This window comes from Cyprinus carpio, chromosome A25 (genome assembly GCF_018340385.1).
Source record: "Cyprinus carpio isolate SPL01 chromosome A25, ASM1834038v1, whole genome shotgun sequence".
Classification (NCBI taxonomy): domain Eukaryota; kingdom Metazoa; phylum Chordata; class Actinopteri; order Cypriniformes; family Cyprinidae; genus Cyprinus; species Cyprinus carpio.
In genome coordinates this window covers 13,785,663-13,807,018 of record NC_056596.1, presented here as the reverse complement: position 1 = coordinate 13,807,018, position 21,356 = coordinate 13,785,663, and the positions used below count along the sequence as shown (strand labels likewise).

General features: G+C 36.2%; 2 protein-coding genes across 3 annotated transcripts; one reads left to right on the top strand and one right to left on the bottom strand.

Annotated features, from left to right (window-relative positions):
• The first annotated feature begins 1,852 nt into the window (after nucleotides 1-1,852).
• On the top strand, nucleotides 1,853-16,788 carry LOC109051209 (amyloid-beta A4 precursor protein-binding family A member 2-like). Of its 2 annotated transcripts, none has more exons than XM_042715636.1 (12): nucleotides 1,853-2,006; nucleotides 7,208-8,779; nucleotides 9,658-9,717; nucleotides 9,812-9,848; nucleotides 10,043-10,188; nucleotides 10,374-10,460; nucleotides 10,683-10,865; nucleotides 12,819-12,998; nucleotides 14,433-14,645; nucleotides 14,728-14,847; nucleotides 15,045-15,185; nucleotides 16,108-16,788. In XM_042715636.1, exons 2-12 carry the CDS (start codon nucleotides 7,238-7,240, stop codon nucleotides 16,177-16,179), a joined length of 2,781 nt encoding a protein of 926 aa, XP_042571570.1. In that variant the 5' UTR covers nucleotides 1,853-2,006; nucleotides 7,208-7,237; the 3' UTR covers nucleotides 16,180-16,788. The 2 variants fall into 2 exon arrangements, with proteins under 2 accessions (XP_042571570.1, XP_042571569.1); XM_042715635.1 differs by having other exon boundaries at nucleotides 9,809-9,848.
• A 374-nt stretch (nucleotides 16,789-17,162) lies between these two features.
• LOC109059817 (dual oxidase maturation factor 1-like) lies at nucleotides 17,163-21,356 on the bottom strand. The gene is made up of 8 exons (XM_019076998.2): nucleotides 21,151-21,356; nucleotides 20,370-20,542; nucleotides 19,745-19,802; nucleotides 19,190-19,324; nucleotides 18,882-19,089; nucleotides 18,560-18,774; nucleotides 17,723-17,940; nucleotides 17,163-17,496 (listed from the first exon to the last, which is right to left on the bottom strand). Exons 1-8 carry the CDS (start codon nucleotides 21,269-21,271, stop codon nucleotides 17,488-17,490), a joined length of 1,137 nt encoding a protein of 378 aa, XP_018932543.1. The 5' UTR covers nucleotides 21,272-21,356; the 3' UTR covers nucleotides 17,163-17,487.

Here is a 21,356-nt window from a genome sequence, read left to right as displayed (position 1 = left end):
ACCCATCTAATATTAATCAAAACATTAGTAAAATTGTAATTAAAACATAAAGAATTATTCTGTTTGAATCAAAAGTACCAAAGTATTAAGTATTAAAGTATCAAAGTATCTGAATTTGAATAAAAACCTGTAAGAGTTCTAAGTCTGAGTCTAAGAGTTTTCGAGTGAAGCCAAAGAAGAGAAAGTGAGAGCTGAAAAGATAGAGAGACCAGAGAGTCTCAGAAAGTCAATAGTCCTATCCTATTTTGCATAGTGCACTAGTTCTTTCTTATATACTATTGTTCCAGACAGAAGTCGTCATTTTCAACATAGAAGGTAATACATCATGACCTTTAAAAATAGTCTAGTCAGTGTCTCGATTTTGGACCTTCAACCCCAATCAAACACACCTGAACCAGCTAATCAAGGTGTTCAGGGCTACTTGATAATTACAGACAGGTGTGTTGGAGCAGGGTTGGAACTGAAGTCTGCAGGACGGTAGCTCTCCAGGAGCAGGGTTGGAGATCCCTGCCCTAATCTATTTGACATCTGCAAGACCTATTTTTTAGTGTTTGCTCATCTGCAATACATCTATAAGACGATACCTATCAGATGTCAAATAGATGTTTAGAAAATGTCTTTAAGATGTTTATGATTTAGAATATATATTAAACTGACGTCTTAGAGACGTCTATCAGATGTTTGTACACAGCAGATGCTTTCCAGATGAAGCGATCTTTAATCTTGCAGACGTACAGTATGTGTGCTATCTGGGACTGGTCATGTGAATGCGTCATGTTGACCAACTGAAAGTTGCTTGGTTTGAAAGGGACGTTTAAGCTGTGCTTCAAACATCACTACACTATTGACAACAGACCTCTTTACCAACGAATTTCCATCAAAATCTCGCTAATTTGATCACGCTTAAGCAAGTATCAAATCCTGCACTCTCCGGAATCACCACCTATAGTGCACTATTTGAGGGAACAGCCATTGTAGTGGTGTCTGCAACCATTACATAAATGAGTGCACTCAGACAATTGCATAATGCACTGCAGTAACAACCAATGTACACTCAACGGCTGGCAGTTAAAAATACCCATGCACTATGTGGGTTGTACAGTTATTTATTTCGCGTGACGCATACAGTGCATGGGTAGCCGTTAGTCACACTTATTATTGAGGTGAATTATGGGATTGAATGAGTGCACATAATGTCCACTATGGACAAATGGCTGTCCCCTTAAATAGTGCACTATATAAGGGTTGGTTATGGACACAGCTGGGATTGTACTGTTTTGCATACTACATACTGTAGCATATGCTTTATAAAGTATGCAGTGTATACAGTATGCACACAATTACAGTTCTCTTCCTAGACTTTAATAGTAACTATTTGAGTGATCAATACAATTGTCCTTTGTATTATTATTATTATTTTATTTTTTTTTACATTTGTTTACATTAGGCATGGAATTTCCTGTTATAGCAATTAAATGTTTAAGTTGAGGAATAATAATGATTCATTTCCCAGATAGCACATGTACATCTGCAAGATGTCTGTTAAAGATCTCTTCATCTGGAAAGCATCTGCTGTGTATAAACATCGGCTAGATGTCTCAGAGATGTCAGTTTTACATTCATTCTAAATCATAAACATCTTACAGACATCTTCTAAACGTCTTTGACATCTGATAGGAAACGTCCTTTAGACTTATTGCAGATGAGCAAACACTCTAAAAAACATCTTACAGATGTAAATGCAGATGTCAAATAGACGTCTCAGTGATGTGTGCTAAAAGAGGTTTGCTAGCCTACTCTTTGCTGTGATGTTTGACTGTCTCTTTAAAAAAAAAAACCCTAAAGCGCCTCACTGTCCCGGGATGCTGAGGGTGTGTGTATAAGCTACATCCACGTTCCTCAGCATCTGTTGTTCGTCAAAGACATGTCCTAACATTTGCTCTGTAAATGTCTGAGCAAGACAACGAACAGTATATATTTGGCTGAGCAACGCCAAACTGGCTTCGGTAAGCACTCGTTCGTTTTAAAAGCTTATGGTCTGTAGTAAATTAGGCTAACTCATATGGCTGCCGCTTCGATTTTAGTCAGTTTTATATTTACTGCACTGAAAGATAAAATAAACATCCTGCTAATGCTCCTCGCCAGGTTATTGTCGTGTGAGTGCGTGCACATGCATGTGGCGTCTCAGTGACAGTGAAACGGCGACGTATCTTTATATTCTCTGAATATGAGACGGGCAAATGCTTCCTCTGATGTTATGTGCACAAGAATATTTTGTCCTCGATTTTAAGGATTAGAAGTTTGTATTCATTTGGGCTGTGAGGAGTCCCGGTCGATGGATGTTGCAGTAATTCCGTCTCGAGATCACTGGGAGGATGGATGTGACGTCAGAACCGCTGGATATGAGGCTTATTTGGTGCTGAAGGAGGTTCACTGAGAAACTTTTCAAAGTATTTAAAATACAGAATTAAAGAATGTTGTGTGAAGCTGTTACATATGGCAATAGCTGTATATATAAAAAATATATTAAAATAATAATAATTTAAAAAAAAAACTTTTCTGACCACCATGCTGAAAGGCAGCTTATACCTGCATAAACTGCTTTCATGGTCTTTTCTCTGCTGAAAAAAACAAAACAAAAACAAAAAAACAAAAAAGAAAACAGCTAAAACCAGCTTAAGCTGGTTGGCTGGTCTTAGCTGGTTTTTAGCTGGTTTCCCAGCCTGGCCAGCCAAGGAAGTGGCAAAAATCCTTTTAAAACCAGGCTGCTGACTAGCTTTGACCAATTAAGAACAGACTGGTTGACCAGCTAAAACCAGCTAAGACCAGCCAACCAGCCTAGGCTGGTTTTAGAAGGTTTTTTTTTTTTTTTTTTTTTTTTTTTTTTTCAGCAGGGTTGGCTGGTTTAGAGGGGGTTTTGGGCACTTAGTTGGTGTTGGTCACAATTAAGGCCATTTCACATTGACCACGATGCAAAAAAGCGAGGCGAATCGCAGACGAATGTAGCTTTCACACCAAACGCAAAACGATTGTTCGCCTTCTAATTCACACCTGCATGCTAGGTGGCGCCAACCAGCAATGCATTTTTTCTTCATGTAGCATATGTATCTTGTATGGTTTACATCGTCTGCTGCTCAATATACAGCTTAAGTTAAGATAAATAAGAAACACAAACTCTCCATAATGCTTACAAGAATACATCTGAAAATATAATTAGAGGTACAATTAGCATCAAGCTACATATACATATATACGTATATACATATATACGTTTATATATATATATATACGGAAGGGCAAGAGATATGATTAGATGATTGACAGGTCTATAGTGAATGTGCTCTATACATAGACTGTATAAAAACATGGGTATAGTGTCTGTGACGTCACCCGTAGTTTTCTGAAGAGCGTTTTTGAAGCTCAAAGGAGAAGGAGCCGGCCGTCGCCATCTTGGCAGTGCGTCACCGCGCGTCACTCCCGGATCATCGAAAATGGGCAATAAGGCGGGAGCTGGTTGCTGAAGCCACGCCCACCTAGCTCGACGGTGGTGACAGCAGCCGCAATCCACCTGTCACTCAAGTGGCCACGCCCTTAATTATGCAGAACATTAAGGCCTAATATATATATATATTTTTTTTTGCTGTAAAGTTGGGCATTTTAACATGTGGAATCTATGGGATTGACTCCCTTTTGCAGCCAGCCTCAAGCAGCCAGTCGATGAATTACAGTTGAAGTCACTTCTGTGTGGGCTTCACGATACAATACAGTCTTCTGAGCTTTTAGCGCCACCACGTCGACCTTTTGGGTAACAACAGTTGCTCTGGCCACGTGATGTTATGCTGAAATCTTATTGGACGGTCCGTGTTTTCGCTTTGCAAAATTGAAAAAATTAGTCAGACTGGTTCGAAAAAAAAAAAAAAATATTAGCATTTTCGATGTGCGAATGTACGCAGTTTATGTGGAAGCATCCATACAAATCTATTGTTTTATTCCAGCGCATCATTACATCCGATATTCGTTTCACTTTTTTGTGCTCAGGTTGGAAAGGCCTTTAGGGTGTATTCACACCTGTCTTGTTTGGTTCAATTACATTGAACTCAAGTTCATTTCCCCCCTTGGCAGGATCTTTATTGGCAGGTGTGAATACAGCAATTGCACATGGATGCAGACAAAATAACCTCACCGAGACTCATCTGAAGAGGTGGTCTCGGTCTGCTTCCAAACCAACTCTGGTACGCTTGAGAATTTCTGTCCAAGGAATGAATGTGTGTGGTTTTGTTTACAATTTCTGGTTGACTTGCAAAAAGGGCAGTGTGAAAGCGAACCGCACCAAACAAAAAAAAAATCAACATTGTATATGGTCCATACCAAAGCAAGTGAACTAGCGGACTTTCCTGGTGTGAATACCCCCTTAGAGACCAGCTTGCTGACCAGTTAATACAGCTCAACACCAGCAAGGCCAGGTTTGAGACCAGTTCAAACCAACAAAGCTGTAATTCTTGCTTAGGCTGGTAATTTTATTTAATTATTTATTTTCCGTAGGGAAGTGTCCAGACAAAAGCATTTACATTTAGATGAGACAGCAACTCCCTACTTGCACCTTTAAATTTGAGACCATGTCTGACAGATTCTGTGTCTGTGTAATTGTCCTTTACGAGACAATTTACTTTATCAGATGTGAGCACATCCTTGTATTTTCCTTTTCTTTTAACCAATCTTTTATCCATCCTTTTCTTTTAACCAGTTATTTACAGTATACCTCTGATCAAAAAGTAATAGAAAATATTGAGATGTAATTTTAAATATGTGGTTTCTAGGCCTGGAGAAGTCTTGGAAATGTACATTTTAAAATGTAAAGATTTTAAATCTTAGAAAGTCATGGAAATTTATGGCGAATCATGAATCCCAAAACAAAGAAATGTATTTTTATTAACTCCTGTAAATGCCAAGGAAATTTAGTGGGCAAAATATGTGGGAACCTGCTTGTAGTTCAAGTGATATCAAGGAACATAATCTATATAAATCTAAGTTTTAGTGCATTCAGATACTGAAAATACTGAGCTTCATATAAGAAGAAGATACTGAGCTTCACATAAAAATAAATAAAGGCACCTTTCTGCACTGCTGAATAAGAAAGCTCTACAATTTAAATCATAAGGAAAAATACCCTATTCACTAATAGTCACTGAACATAAAGGAACATTGAGGAAAACAGGTAAATCGGCCAATTAGAAGTTGCTTGCTGATCTAATAGCGATACTAATGTGTTCCATTACATGCTTCAACCAAGACCCCATTTTCAGCTTCGGCTTGCTGTTTTTTCTTTTAAGGTCTGGGCTAATTTCCATAGTTTCTCTGAAGCTGCAAACTGTGAGTTGGCTAATTTATGAGGAATAAGAATCAATTTACTTCGCAACTTTATATAAACCACATTAAATGCAGATAGATTAGCAAACTGATCTCAACAACAGCTGAAAAACATTGCTATCCCTGAATCTCCATGCTGAAATATTTAGCAATGACCTACAAAAGTATTTTGACACTTAAACCATGCTTAAAGGTTGTTTCAAACTTGGTTCAGTTGCTTAGTCTAAAACTGAGTTTGATTCCACTGCCCTCATGTTGCTTTTTGGGCCTTATGTAGGTAAGTGTTGCCCAGATCACCTGTTTCCTGATTTTCAGTATCCCAAAGAAAAAAAAAAAGGATAATGATTAAGATTTCAAACTAAAAATATCAGTCCATCTGTGGGTGAAGGAAGCTTGTGTTGTAAAAATGGACAAATTAAGTGAGTCGCAATCGAAAGCAGGAGGCTGTATTTCCACTGGGAATCTAATGCCTCTCATCAATAGCGAGGAATCCCTGGAGTGCAGGAAAATATCAGCATGTTTCCTGCTGATGCACCTGCTGAACTGTGCAAATCTGTCTCCCTGATGCTGTGGTGTACTGTGTTTGATTTGGATGAGGTTGTTTTCCTCAGAGGTTTTAATACAGCTCATGAACTACAATGTTAAGGTGTAGGTGTAAACTGCATATAGAATGATGCTATCTAATCAGTTTTTGGATATTAGCACACTTTGTTCCAATGCATAGTGTGTTGTCCCAAATATCAGATGCATACATTTTGAGAATTCCTTTATCTCTACTTGGTTATTGGTAAGCTATGTGTTACACGATAGGTTAATATGTCGTATGTACAAAATGTACAATTTACTGGCCATGAAATTGTATTTTGCATTGTTTTTATTATATAAGTTTCTGTAAGTGCACAAAATATTAAAACTATTTAAAAACCATAATAAAAAGCATAGTGCTATTGTGAATTCACATAGGCTGCGATTCAATTAAATAAATATATGCTCTGCAGGATTAATATGCGTTTATTTATATGCTTGTAGATTACGGCTCTATTCACAGTAAATGCTGCTCCACACATAATAAAAAAATTAAACCATTACTATATTAGCTTGCATGTTTTTAGTGCACATGCTTTTGTTCAAGAAATTACAGTGTCTGTAGCATTTCTTTAATAAAGAAGTGGCCAAATATTAAAGATTAAGTGGACAAATTGTTGTTTAATCAATATTAAACAAGGATTTGATCACGCTATAATGTGTAAAAAGAGTAAAAAAATAAATAAAAAAACTCGTGATTATATTGCTTTGTTACATTGTGTATTTTAACTGTTTTGTTCAGTAAGACTATATGATTACCTGCTTTTGATATTTTATTTGAACCAATTATTATTGGCTTATTGCTATTATATGTATATCTTTTAGTCATTTTAAAGTCTATTGTTCGCTTAGGTCTATTTTTATCCCCCCAAAAACAAGATCGGAATACTCAATTAATCATCAGATTAATTGACTGATTACTCGATTACCAAAATAATCGTTAGTGACAGCCCTAATTTTGATTCTATTAATTCATTTTAGTGGTTTAATATGTGGAATAATTAATATATTCCACATACATGTCGCCACATGGATTTCTGGAGAGAAACCTATCCTGAGTAGATAAAAGTAGTTAGATTATGTTTTCTTAGAAGATCGTTTGTATGTCTCTGATTTGAATCGATCACATCTATGACATTAGTGACTAGATCAGTTCAACTTAACCAAGTTACCCACCAAGTAAATAAATACTCACCAAAACCTATTTTAATCACATTTGGCACTTTTTACATTAATTTTGAACTTTTTGTTTCAGGGCTAACAGAATCCCACTTCTGTGGGGCTGATGAGGCCAGTCATGGCTCTCAGGAGAAGACCGGGGACCAGAGCCATTGTTTCAGAGCTCAACCCATCAGCCTCTAGCACTGCGCCTGGGGGAAGTGAAAAGATCTCTGGAGATGGAGTTGATCCAGTTCCTGAGGAAAAGCTGGACATCCAGCCACCCTCACCTGTGCCAGCTAGGTTCTGTCTAAGTGATGGGTCTGAGGACGACTCTATCCAAGGCGAAAGCCCTCTTCAGCAGGACAGCATGGAGGAGGACTCACTGTCCGAGTATGATAATGTCGTATCAGGGGAAGAGAAAGAAGAAGAGGAGCGTGATTACGAGGAAGATGAGGAACTGCAAACCGAAGCGGACAGGATGACCTACTATGTTCACTGTTGTCCTGAAGATGAAAGCTACATGGAAGGAATGGATTGCCATGAAGGCACAGACGGTGCTGAGTGTCCTGGTACGTCTCGGGATGCCCGGGAGAGCTGTAAATCGGAGGAGGCTTGGGAACACTCGGAAGGCTTTTACAAGGTTCTGCAGCAAGACACAACAGCGATGGTCTACAAACGACCAGAGCCTATCACAGAGACAACCTTCGTACAAGCCCCCATGGCTGAGGACGAGGAGGATGAAGAAGAGACAGAGGAAGAAGCAGAAGAGGAGGACAGTGAAGAAGAAGACAATGTTGGGTTTTTTCACTACGAAGCGAAAGGAACAGAGTTGAACAATAATGAGATCCCACATAAAGGTGCTGACGGCTTTCTCAGAGATGGCAGAAGTTGTCCTCAAGATTCCAGTTGTGCTAAATTGGGGCAAGAATGTGATGCACTTAGTAACTATAGAAGAAATCAGGACATCCCCAAACACCCAAGGGAAGTCCCTTTAGGGTCAAGTTGTCCTCCTAGAGATCGAATGGAAAGGGTTCGGGAAGATTGTGCTACTGACTGTCCAAAAGATTGTGATGTCCCTGTGGTCAAAGAAGGTAGAGGAGACCCTAGACAAAGTTTCAGATATAGAGGACATCAGTCGAGGAGAGTACACAACAGAGACATCACTTACCAGGATGGTAGTGGGGTCAGCAATAAAGCTAAGTTCGCAGATCCAGAGGACAGAGGCGTTTGGAAAAAAAGACATTTGCTAAAATACTCTAGAGAGGACGACAGGGACGGAGATGGGAAACTTTCACACGAGCAAAGTAAAAGTCCTGAAGACAGCAAAAACACAGGCCAGGACCATCCCGTTTGTAGTCATAAACCAAAGGGTGGAATAGAAAGAAAGAGCATTGGGGATGTTGAGGAAGAGAAGATTGAGAACAGAGTTAAGACCAAACTCAAAATTACTCCAAACAACTCAGGCTGCATCTCAACTGCATCTGATCAGACAAATAATGGGAAAGAGGCTCCTGATAGTTCCAGGGCCTCTTCAACATCATCAGACAGGAGAAGCAGCCAATCCAGAGCCCATGTTAATACACCTGAACAGTCCCCAGACAAATGGCTACATGAAGACTTGACCAAACCTGTTGAAAAGGAGAAGACAAGGCCTAATCAGGAACAGGTAACTGTGCAGAATTCTTTACTAACAGTCAAGAAGTCTTTGCTTTCTCCTTGCAGGGGAGCTTATACTGTACAATGATTGGATCCATGTAAATGGATCCTTGTTATTGTGGCAGCATTTATTCTAGAATGACCCATGTATTAACACGAAAAAAGGTGAATGGTCGATCAAACAGCCTGTTCTTGTCTTAGCCTTTTCTTGGCTCTTGACAACATTGCACCAGACTTCTACCAGTGGTCCGGCTCCTTCTAGACAAGCATCAGACAGTCGTCTACAATGAGATTTGAAGATTTCCATCCATTCTTCAAACTGCTTGTCCTCTGCAGGGTTGCAGGGATGCTGGAGCCTATCCCAGTATCTCGGGCCACAAGCAAGGGAAACACCCTGGACAGGTGGCCAGTCAGATTTGAAGATTTGTCCTAAATAATAGACTACATTAATGTTCAGCCACCGAACAGTGGACCAATAAAGAGTGGAAAAGTGGTTATTCGGAAAACAACACAACATTGCTTTTTTATATATATAAACCCTTAGCCATTTGGTTCCAAAAACTGAAGCTAATTATGTGAATGCTAATTTAGCTACTTTTTGTATACAGGGACACAAGGTTTGTGATACATTCCCTAAAAATTGAGTTGTCCTGTTTCTGCTTAGATGTATACTCCTCAAAATGTATATCCACATCTAAACTGTCAGTTGTTGGGCCCTTGAAAGGTGAAACTGTAACTGATACAACTCACTGGCTATGGACAAAATAGCACTGCCATCCACTCATATTTTTCGGTTTCAGTCCTATGCTTTCAAAAATAATCTCATGTCAATTATAAATTGTACCTATAATCAAAATATAATAATTTTCTGTTTAAATGTTTCTACAGGTTTCTCAGAGTAGTCCAGAGGAAAGTTGTACAGGGCCATCATCTGGCCAAAAGAGACCGGCAAGTTAACTAGTTATATGCTGAACCATAATAATAGAATACATGCTATGGGACAACAGGATCTGTAACTTGAATATTGTTTTGTTTTCAGCAGGCCCAGAGAAATCCCTCTTTCCCAAGCTTTGTGGATAGTAAGTTCAGTTTTATTGAAACACAACTGAATCTTGTGGCTCAAACCTTATTTTAAAGAATTGAAAGATGCATCTGTCTGTTTGTTTATAATTGGAATAGTATTGATATTAGAGTTAGGTTCAGAGTATTAGCTCAAATTTCAGGTGTTTTATTAGTCTAGTTGTTTATCCTGCTCTTTCCTTTTGTTTATTAGTCCCTGGTCCATGTGAGCCAGAAGATCTCATCAGTGGTATCATCTTTGCCGCAAACTACCTCGGCTCTACCCAGCTGCTCTCTGACAGAAACCCCTCCAAAAGCGTGCGCATGAAGCAAGCTCAGGAAGCTGTGGACTGTGTTAAGGTATTTTATAAGATTCTCCACACAAAAATATTGGAATATTTCTGCTGCCTTGGCAAGGCTCTTGTGAACGAACGTTTCTTGAAATGTGCTTTATGGTTTAATATTTTGTGGAAATAGAACATTGTCAGAAGTTCCCTCTCAGTCCACTAGATGACACTATTATTTTGTGAAACCTTGTTTTTTAGTCTGTAGAGGGTGAAGCTCAGAGCTTGACAGAGATTGACCTGTTCATCTCAACCAAGGCCATCAAGGTGCTCAATGCTGACACACAGGTAGGTACATTTCATTTAAGACTGGTAATTGTGTGAATATATACAATATTTTGTCAAATATACAGTCAGAGCTGTGATAGAGATGTCTTAACACTTTCCACTTTACTATCCATAAAAAGACAGAATGCACTAATAAAAAGAACTGGATTTACAGTAAAGGGCAAGTTACAGAATTGATGCTTACGTACTTTTCATTGACTGACTCCTGATCCTCGTTCACAGGAGACGATGATGGACAACGCCCTCCGCACCATCTCTTACATCGCAGACATTGGTGAGGTGGTGGTCCTGATGGCTCGCAGGCCTCTGTCGAACTCCTCCTCGCTCGACTGCACAGATTCAGGCCTCAGCACAGAAAGTCGGAAGCAGTACCGCATGATGTGCTACGTCTTTGAGTCAGAGGATGTGAGATTGATCTTTTCTTATAATAAAGAATAGTAAGAATGAAAGTGAATAATGATTACCATGAATTGATATTAGAAAGAAAAGATTAAAGCTTAAAGAGATACTCCATCCCAAAATGAAAATTTTGTCATTAATCACTTACCCCCATGTCATTCCAAACCCGTAAAAGCTCTGTTCATCTTAGGAACACAATTTAAGATATTTTGGATGAAAACCGGGAGGCCTGTGACACAGAAGCTGCCTGCGTTCAGCTCATATTCTCCAAAATGGCGCTACGGTGATGCGGAGAGACAGAGGAGACAAATTGTTGAATAAAGTCGTTATTTTAGTTTTCTTCGTGTACAAAAAGTATTCTAGTCGCTTCATAATTTTACGGTTGAATCACTGATGGCAGATGGATTATTCTGATGATGCATTTCATACTTTCCTGGACCTTGACACTGTTATTTATTTGGCAGTCTATGGGACAGTCACAAACCTACCGGGTTTTCATCCAAAATATCTTAAATTGTGTTCCGAAGACGAACAAAGCTTTTACGGGTTTGGAACGACATGGGGGTAAGTGAATAATGACAAAATCTTCATTTTGGGGTATCCCTTTAATTGTTTTTTTTTTCTCCAACTAATGGCCGATGGGGTGTTTGGTGAATTTTACATAATTTTTGCAACTGCAAGTTTTTTCACACAAGTAGCACAGAAATTACACACTTAAGCTTAAATCTAACAATCCAATACTGCATATTAAATCTGTCCTTATATCAGTGTTGATTGCTACCTTCTAACTAATAATATGTACCTATAATAACATTAGTCAAAAATCTTTTTTTCTTTACATTTATGCAAAGTTTAACAAATAAAATGCAGGTTTGCAGGAAATGCAGAATTCTGTGAATTTTACGCATTTAAACTTCAGTAATAGATTTAAGAAATGACTGAGCACACTTGTTAGTTGAAAGCATTATCAAATTAGCCTAAATATTTAATAAACAAACATGTAATATTTAATATTGAATAAGCTATATTTAACATTTAATAAACAGACACTCTTTTTGGTAACTGAAAGCATTACCGAATTAACTTAATTTCTAAACAAACATATAATATTTAATATCCAGTAAGCAATATTTACTATTAATATTTAATAATAATAGATAAATAAAAAACACTTATCTGTAGCTGTTATTGTTATTATCAAATTAGCTTAAACAGTTACTAAACAAACATTTAATATTTGGTAAGCAATATTAATTTATTAATTTAATAGCCCAAATGATTACAAAACAAATATATAGTATGTAACATTCAAATGTTCAGTATTAAAATTTTATTACAAAAATCTTATCAGTAGACAAAGCATTATTAAATTACCAAAATAATTACTTAATAAATATATAATATTTTTTAAATTTCAAATTAGCCTAAATAATAACTAGGCAAATATGTAATATTTAATATTCAATAAGCAATATTTAACATCATTATTTAATAAACAAGCATTATATTTGGTAGCGGAACAAATTAGCCAAAAAATGACTAAAGAAATATATTGTATTCAATAAGAAATATTTAACATTATATAATATATATAATAAATAAACTGTTGTTAGCTGAAAGCATTATCAGAATAGCTCAAAATCTGACCAAGCAAATATATAATATTTAATATTCAATAAGCAATAGTTAACATCAGTAATTAGTAAACAAGCGCTAGTTTTGGTAGTATTATCAAATTAGCCTAAATAATGACTAAACAGACATGCATGTGTATCTGTGTGAATGTTTGCAGCTCAAAACTCAGTTTTGTATTTGTTCTTCGTTGTGTTGTTGATGTGGTGCTCATGTAACTGCATGTTTTGACTTTTTCCGCCCTCTCGATTTGATTCAAGCACTCTCTCGCTCTGAGATGTCGTCACGTGGTCAAGTATGCTTCACCTCCCCTCTCCTCCCTCACAGGCCCAGCTCATCGCACAGTCCATCGGTCAGGCGTTCAGCATGGCCTACCAAGAGTTCCTCCGAGCCAATGGGATCAATCCCAAAGACCTCAGCCAGAAAGACTACAGCGATATCCTGAACACACAGGAGATGTATAATGACGACCTCATCCATTTCTCCAATTCTGAAAACTGTAAAGAGGTGATTAAAGCTATGAATTGTAGCTGCTTTGTGTCACAGACATCAAACTCAAATGTGTTGTGATGCTCCTGCAAGTCTGGCCTCTCTTTACCAGATCCCACTCTCCCAGTCTTTCCTAAAGCGTTCCTATCACTTTCCACTATCCTGTCTACTACTTGTATGCGTTTTTCAATGCTGATGGTGATAGAATAGAGATTGGGGCCGATATATATATTTCCTAAAGCAAATGTAACATATTTAACAGGTATGTACTATAACATGATAAACATATTATATATATATATATATATATATAGTTAAATATATATATATATATATATATAATATGTAAACTGTATAGATTTATAAAATTATATAATCCTGTATATATTTATATTATACATATAATTATATAATTTTGTATGTATGTATTATATATGGTAAATATATAGATATATATAATAATTGGGGCCGATATATATATTATAATAATTATAATTATATAAATTTTATATTAGTGATATGAATATATTAAATATGTAAATATATAGAAATAATATGATATAGCTTCATATATATGATGTATTCTTAATGTAATATGTAATATATATTTTTTCTATTATGTAAATTATGTTATATATTTATATGTGAAAATATTAAATATAATACATAAAATATAGTAATATTAAATATATAACGATACAAATTGTAAATATTTGTTTGATTTTTTTTTCATATTTTTATATATTAATGTAATTTTTAAATAGTAATGCATTTTACATTTATTTTATATGTAATTTTTATATTAATTATGAATATATTAAATAAATAATTATTAATGATATAACTATAAATTATATATATATATATATATATATATACACACACACTTCACTTCATATTTTACATATATTCATATATATATATACATATATATATATATAATATATATATATAATATATAAATATATTTGAAAAAAGCAAACAAAATTTTTTTTTCTTTTATAAATTTCATATAATTTATTACATTTTTATATTGTATTGTATTATTTCCAAATAATAAAAAAGCACTATATTTACTACAAAATGCTCTAGGATTTATTCATTCAAATGCAAAAAGTGAGTCTAGTTATCAGCTTATGTTGATCACAATGATTTAATGGTTAAATACCATTAAATGGCAGTAATAAACACTGGTGTATCACTGGTCCCCTGCAGGAAATGCTACAAAAACACATCAGACTTTTGCAGGGTATTCTGCCACATGCTACGTTAACATCATGGTGTTAAAATCATACTTATAACAGCAATTCACACCTGTCACCCCATATTCATTTCATAAATGGAGTATTTGGTGCCTCTTTTTACAGTATTTTCTGACTTCTCTAAGTTTTTTCTTTACTCTTTAGTTGTTAAAGGATTTGTCCTAATTTTTAATCATATTTTTGCACCCAGCTTCAGCTGGAGAAACAGAAGGGCGAGATGCTGGGTGTAGTGATCGTGGAGTCGGGCTGGGGCTCCATCCTGCCCACCGTCATCTTGGCCTGCATGCTGAACAACGGCCCTGCCGCCCGCTCCGGCAAACTCAATGTGGGCGATCAGATCATGGCGGTCAACGACACCAGTCTGGTGGGCCTTCCGCTCGCCGCCTGTCAGGGCATCATCAAGGTTTTGACATATCTAAGTCAACACATGCATGTCAATAGATTGCAGTATTACATGTTTTTATGTCTATGCGTGTGTGTTTCAGAGCCTGAAGAATCACGTTCAAGTGAAACTAAGTGTAGTGAGTTGCCCACCTGTTACTACTGTCCTCATAAAGAGACCCGACCTGCAATTCCAGCTCGGTTTCAGTGTTCAGAACGGCATAGTAAGTGTCAAGGATCAACACCGCTGAAAAAAATTACGCTTATAAAATATCTGATGCAAATGTCTAATGCATGACTGTCTAATTACAATAACTCAGCTTATCTGATCAGCTGATGTGTATGGGCATAGTTAGGGGATTTTTTGGTTGTATCATGAATTATTTCAGTCTAACGCAGTCATCCTGGTGTTGAATTGCAGATCTGTAGTCTGATGCGTGGAGGTATTGCGGAGAGGGGCGGTGTGCGAGTCGGCCACAGAATAATTGAGATAAACGGACAGAGTGTGGTCGCTATGGCGCATGAGAAAATTGTCCACGCCCTTTCAGTATCTGTAGGAGAGGTATGACAATATATACACTTATGTTTTGATCATTAGTAATAGTCCAGTTACTGGCAGGGGAGTAAAAGTGCATTATACTATATATATATATTTTATTACTATATTATAAATCAGCATATTAGAGTAATTTCTGAAGGATCATGTGACACTGACTGGAGTAATGATGCTGAAAATACAGATTTGATCACAGCAATAAATTATATTTTAAAATATATTCAAATAAAACCTGGTATTTTAAATTGTAAAAATATTTCACGATGTTTACTGAATTTTTGATCAAATACCTGCAGCCTTGGTGAGCATTAGAGATTTCTTTCAGAAACATTAAAAAAAATATTATTTTTTAAATTATTAATTATTCCAAACTTTTCACCACTAGTGTGTGTGAGTTTATATAATTAACTTTCAAACTGACTGCCTCTAATTTAAAATTTAAAATTAATTTTTATACATTTAATTGTTGAGGGGAGATTAAAAAAATATGAGTGGGAGAATTTAGAGACAAATGTAATTCATTTTAACAATGTTATAAAAATATTTTTAAAAGTAATTTTAAAATACCCAACAAAAATGAAAGCTAATTTTATGTGTTTGTGTGTGTGTGTGTGTGTGTGTGTGTGTATATATATATATATATATATATAAATTTGTCTTGACAATTGTCAAAGTACATGTTTTCAGTTTCGATTGAACTACATAAAAATAAATAATATGCAAGTACTGTACAGTTTGAAGAGCAATTAGTACTTTACACTCCTGTGTTTTGCCGTGAGTCAAATAAAACAGACCTTTATTGTAAGCTCACAGAGTCATCATCCTTTTCGGATATTTGCCCTCAATTATTTTTATTACGTAATGTATTAATGCCGTGAATGCTATTAAAATGATGTGTCTTTCTTTTTTCTTTTTCTTTTTTCAACAGATTAACATGAAAACTATGCCTGCCATCATGTTCAGGTTGTTAACTGGTCAAGAGACTCGGGTGTACATATAAGGAATCATAAAACTGGGACTTTTACCTGCAACTAAAAAAAAAGGTTTACAGCTCCTCCTAAAAAAAAAAAGAAAAGGCAGAAAAATATTGAAAAAATACTCTGTCTTGCTTCATGTGGCTGTAGACTGCATGTAAAGATCATTAGAAAGAGTGCAAACATACACACAAAGAAAACCTAATCAAATAACAGTCTGATCAAAGGAGTGATGTTACTTGTTTATTAATGCAATCATACAGATAGTCTTCCATGCCAGAATTATTAGTTTGTATATATGTTAAATGCCTTTGCTTCAAGCCTTTTTTGAGTTCTTAAACTAACAAAGTACTAATACCAAGTGACTGTATTAAAGTTCAATAAATCAGTAAAGTAGGGCATCATCAATAGATTTAATTTTTAACAAAACTCATTCCACAAACTCAAAGATTAACAAATGGACTAAAGCATGCTAAAATCCAAAGATAGCTGTTACATTTGCTGAACATGCTGCCTTTTAGTTCTTCTGGCTGTCTTCAGTATCTCTGTGATAAATGGGTACTGTACACTGTGAATGAACCATTTCAGTAGATTACTGCTTCAGCATGAAGACTGAAAATATACTAATCAGAAAACCTGAGCTGCATTCATGTTTATGCATGATAAAAAAAAGTGTTATTTTAGTATCGAGATTTTTTAATTTGATTTTATTTGTGTATTTTCTGTTTTGATTTTAGTTATTTTTTAAATGTCTGTATAGTTTATACAGTTGTAGTTATTTTATAACTTCCATTTAAATTTACATATAACTTAAATGTAAGACTTTTTTCATATAGATTTGATTTTCAATTAATATTTATTTCTTTTCAAGTAATGAAAAGGTTTTTATGGTTTTATTAGCTAATGGTGTGTGTGTGTGTGTGTGTGTGTGTGTGCGTGCGTGCGTGTGCATATGAATTACTTATAAATTAATTATTGTAGAGTTAAAAACCCATGAACTTCCAAATTCAGATGGCTCACACATTGAAAAAAAATAATTGATGCAGACTGTATTTTAAATGTAACAAATTATGCTCATATGGTTATGATTTCACTCTTGGTATTGCCAAATGTTATCTCATTTGACTAAAAAGAACTGTAACGCAAATAATGAAAATAGACAGATTGTAGAATTTGTATTTAATTATTTTTGCATTATGTACTGTACATATATACATATGAATATGCAGTTTGTATAGAACAGTTGGATCAGAAACAATTCTATATACAGCTGCTCCCAGCAATTCAGTCTGTAAGTTTTCAAGTGGTAGTTGTGGATGGCAGCACACAGCCTCTCAAAGTCGCTGTAAAAATGGTGGGGGGGGGGGACAAAAAACAAATATTTAATCAAACAGCAAAGACATTGAATTTTAAAACAATTACACAATTTTGGTGTAAATAGTAATATGCTTGAATATTCTTCAGGACATCTTTTGTGTTCCACGGAAGAAAGAAATAACATGACTGTGAGTAAATGATGACCAAATCTTTTTTCTTTTCAGATAATTCACGCAATGCTTTGAAACGTACAGTTAATTTAGTGATCTGCTGAGACAAGGAGACATTCCCTGTCTGTGTGTTGTCATCATAGATCACTCCCTCTAGAAAGCCGGAGTTGAGGTAGCCTTCACTAGTATGGCATTCGTCATCCTCGTTGTCCACGCCCACACTGAACACCTCCCTCATCCTCGCAGGAAACAGACAGTCCAGCAGCACCACCACCAAACCAATCACAGCGCACAGCAAACCTGAAAATAATCGGCAAACACAAAAAAAACAAAATTCTTTGTTGGCATTAATGGTTCTATGAAGATCATCCATAGAAACTTTTCATTGCACAAAAGGTTCTTTACAGTGGAAAAATGTTCTTAAGATTATTTAAATCTACTTTACACTTCAAGGTTCATTGGGGAATTCAAAAATGGTTCTTTGACATCACTGTGAAAGCCACCTTCTGGAACTTTTATTTTTAAAAATGTGGACTATTCTAACTCTTAAAATAAAGGTTTGAATGGATGCCATAGAAGACCCTCCCGTGAACAGTTCTTAAAAAACAGTTTTTCTTAGAGTGAAGAACATTTTAATAATCTAAAGAACCTTTTTTCCACTATGAAGAACTTGTGGAATGAAAGTTTCCATGGATGTTAAAGGTTCTTCATGGAACCTCAGATGCCAGTAAAGAACCTTATACATTGCACAAAAAGGTTCCTCAGACTAAAAATAAAAATAGTTCTGTTCACCCAAAATGGTTCACCAAATGTATTGTCACCACAGATTATATCTATATCATCTGATGTTGTATTTTATATATGTTTTCCAAGTCAAAAACTTTTGAAAGTGGTATGCTTTCCCATAAGGAGCATTCACCTGTAGCCAAAGCGATCCAGAAGGAATGGCTGTAGTCTGTCCTTAAGGACTCTGCACCTATACTGAAGTCACATGGGATCACACTGAATATAGTTGAGAAGGAAGCCATGGAGAAGAAAATGAAAGCGGCTGTGGCTATCATCATATAACCGGCGTAAAGGATGACAGGCATTGAGAAGAGGATGTTGGCCACCAGCCAGCAGCAAAAAGCCGTCCTATGGGAGAAAACCAATCTCTACTTTAGCTTGTTTGCATTTGTTGAATAGGATGGGGTTTCTTTACACTACAGTAAGACATTGGTGGTGTCTGTGTGTTGGTTTACCACAGATTGGCTGAGGCGAAGCGGCCTGAGTATCTGTACTGGTAAATAAGGCCGCAGGCGCTGTTGTGAGTGAACTTCTCTGCGATGTAAAGGATGGGGTTGGGAAGACCTCGCTCCAGCGCGTCCCCGTACTGCTCATCCACACTGCTCGACCACCTGAAGATCTCGTTGTAGTCAATGGTCTCATTTATCTGCAATACTGGGTCGCCTGATTGGAACGGATATCGAAACACCCCATGAAACCTGAATTGGACTCATATTCTTCTTGAGAAGTGGATCACAAATATTGATGACTCGTAAGGGTTTACCTTTGAGTGTGATGTTTATTCCATACAGCCCTACATGAAGTCCCACCTCAGCGGACACCACTGCCTTACTAAAGGATTTGTAGCTGGCATTGGCTTTCACGCTAGCTTCAGCCCAGTCTCCAGTAAAATTCAACACTGAAGTGGACAAGAAGATTGCGGAATGAGAATGTAGGCTATGTTACACAATTTCAGCAGCTCTTACTGTAGGCTATGTAATGACACGAGATAACTGGACTTAATGGGATATTTCATTCTATTGTTCCAGTTGAATTTTTAGACCCTTAGTCGCACTTAAAAAAATGCATGAATGCAATTGCATTATGTAACAAATATGTCAAAGCAAACCAATTTAATTTAATTATCACCTTGACTTTGGTTAAAAGTCATCGAAAAACTGGCGAGGTTAGAGAAAAGCTCTAGCAGAATTTTGTTGTCTAATGCAATGCATTTTAAATTCCAGTTAAATAGTAAAATATTTTTTTGAGGCCAGTATAAACATATCTAGCAACAACTTGATTTCCAGATTAACTTGAAAAAAATACTTGAAATACTCACCTACTAAAACAACTCCAATAAATAAACTAATGATTATCCTGAACGTCCAAAACAGTCTCTGAAAAAGAGGACATTTTATTTTATATTATTATTCTTTTTTTCCCCTATAAATTGACACAAAATCTTTGTGATATTTTATACATCTTTGACAGATATAAAGAGCTGATGTAAAAGACTTCACTCTAGGCTTGTAAATGAACAAGGGCACTAAAATGTTAACTAAAATGAAAGAAAAAAAAAACAGATATATAATTTTACTCTAAATGGTGTTACTGTACGGACCCTGATATAAAAAAATAATAATAAAAAAAAACACAGAAAAGTAATCTGTCCCTCAAAAATTCACATATTTGTAAAAAATAAATAAATACTTTTACTTATATGAAATACTGTGCCTGACAAATCAATTCAAGGTATACAATAAATCACCTTGATGGTTACACATTTTTTAAAACAAAATAAAACCATCAAACGATTAGCTTTTTAAGAGCTTGGCACCTATTTTAACCTATACTTTTTTAAAAGCTTTCACCCTTCTAACATGTCACTTCCAATTATCATTGACCCTTATTAGAAAGCTGTAGATACAGAAAACCTTCTAGACAAACTGATCCAACTCACTCACCGATTTGCCACGTATTCCCGGTAGAATGAAGAGGAAACTGACAGCCAGAACCGAGAAAACCAGGATCACGACCAGCAGGCTGATGTCGAAGATGAACGGACTCCTTTGTAGCGGGTAGAACGGGTAAATGCCATCGTAGAAAGTCATCTTCCCTCCACAGGCGTGAACTAAAGCTGAAAGCAGGACAGTGTTGGCCAGAGGCTCAGTTACCTGAAGATTGCAGATTACAGTCTAGTGTGCGAATTATACAGTGACTTTCAGGAGAGCCGATATACTGCTGAAGTGCGCCTAGAGCGAAACCCGTACTCGAGCTGATTTTAGCCCGCTATTTATCGCCAAGTTAAATTTGCGCTCTAGCTTTAGCTGTAAAACGTTTAGTACATCCCTGATTAAACAAATGCTTGTAGTTTAAAATAAAATGTACTTTTAATGCCTTCGAAATTTGTTTCCTTCATGAGAATTACAATTCGGAAATAACTCAGTCCATCTATTACACACCTTAACACTTCAGATCAGTCATTAAAAACTATAAAAGTACTTAGAATACATCTAGAACACAGAAAGCGCCACTCATACAGCAGCCCGTTATAATGCAAATGATCCCGCTCAGGTAACCGGTCCAAGTAAGCGCACCTGAGGTGATTGTTAACGTGAATGAGGATACTTTGATAACCGTACATCAAAGGACATCGGATCTTCCTTCACAGTCTGACAGAACTGGATGTTACTTGATAGACATTTAGAAATCAATACCCCACGACAATGCCGCGTTGCAGCTCACCTGTGGACGCAACGAGAGCCGCGAAACAACACGGAAAAATATGTGTCCTGAAAATAGGATGATCCTCTCGGCGCTCATCTTTTAAACGATCGCACTTCCTAATAAAAGCTTTGATTTGCATTGATTGGTATTTCCAAAGAGAGGTGTCAACCGCTCACGACCAGCCCTTCAACATAAACTCAGTGTAAAATAGACAGGCAGGTGTG

What these genes read in the sequence shown, in the direction of transcription:
- LOC109051209 (XM_042715635.1), top strand. Translation starts at nt 7,238, where the DNA reads ATGAGGCCAGTCATGGCTCTCAGGAGAAGACCGGGGACCAGAGCCATT. An exon ending in TTTCCCAAGCTTTGTGGATA is followed by an intron (nt 9,849 to 10,042) that starts GTAAGTTCAGTT and finishes TTTGTTTATTAG; the next exon opens with TCCCTGGTCCATGTGAGCCA. An exon ending in TTTCAGTATCTGTAGGAGAG is followed by an intron (nt 15,186 to 16,107) that starts GTATGACAATAT and finishes TTTTTTCAACAG; the next exon opens with ATTAACATGAAAACTATGCC.
- LOC109059817 (XM_019076998.2), bottom strand. Translation starts at nt 21,271, where the DNA reads ATGCAAATCAAAGCTTTTATTAGGAAGTGCGATCGTTTAAAAGATGAG. An exon ending in CGGGAATACGTGGCAAATCG is followed by an intron (nt 19,803 to 20,369) that starts GTGAGTGAGTTG and finishes CCTCTTTTTCAG; the next exon opens with AGACTGTTTTGGACGTTCAG. An exon ending in TATTGGAGTTGTTTTAGTAG is followed by an intron (nt 19,325 to 19,744) that starts GTGAGTATTTCA and finishes TGTCCACTTCAG; the next exon opens with TGTTGAATTTTACTGGAGAC.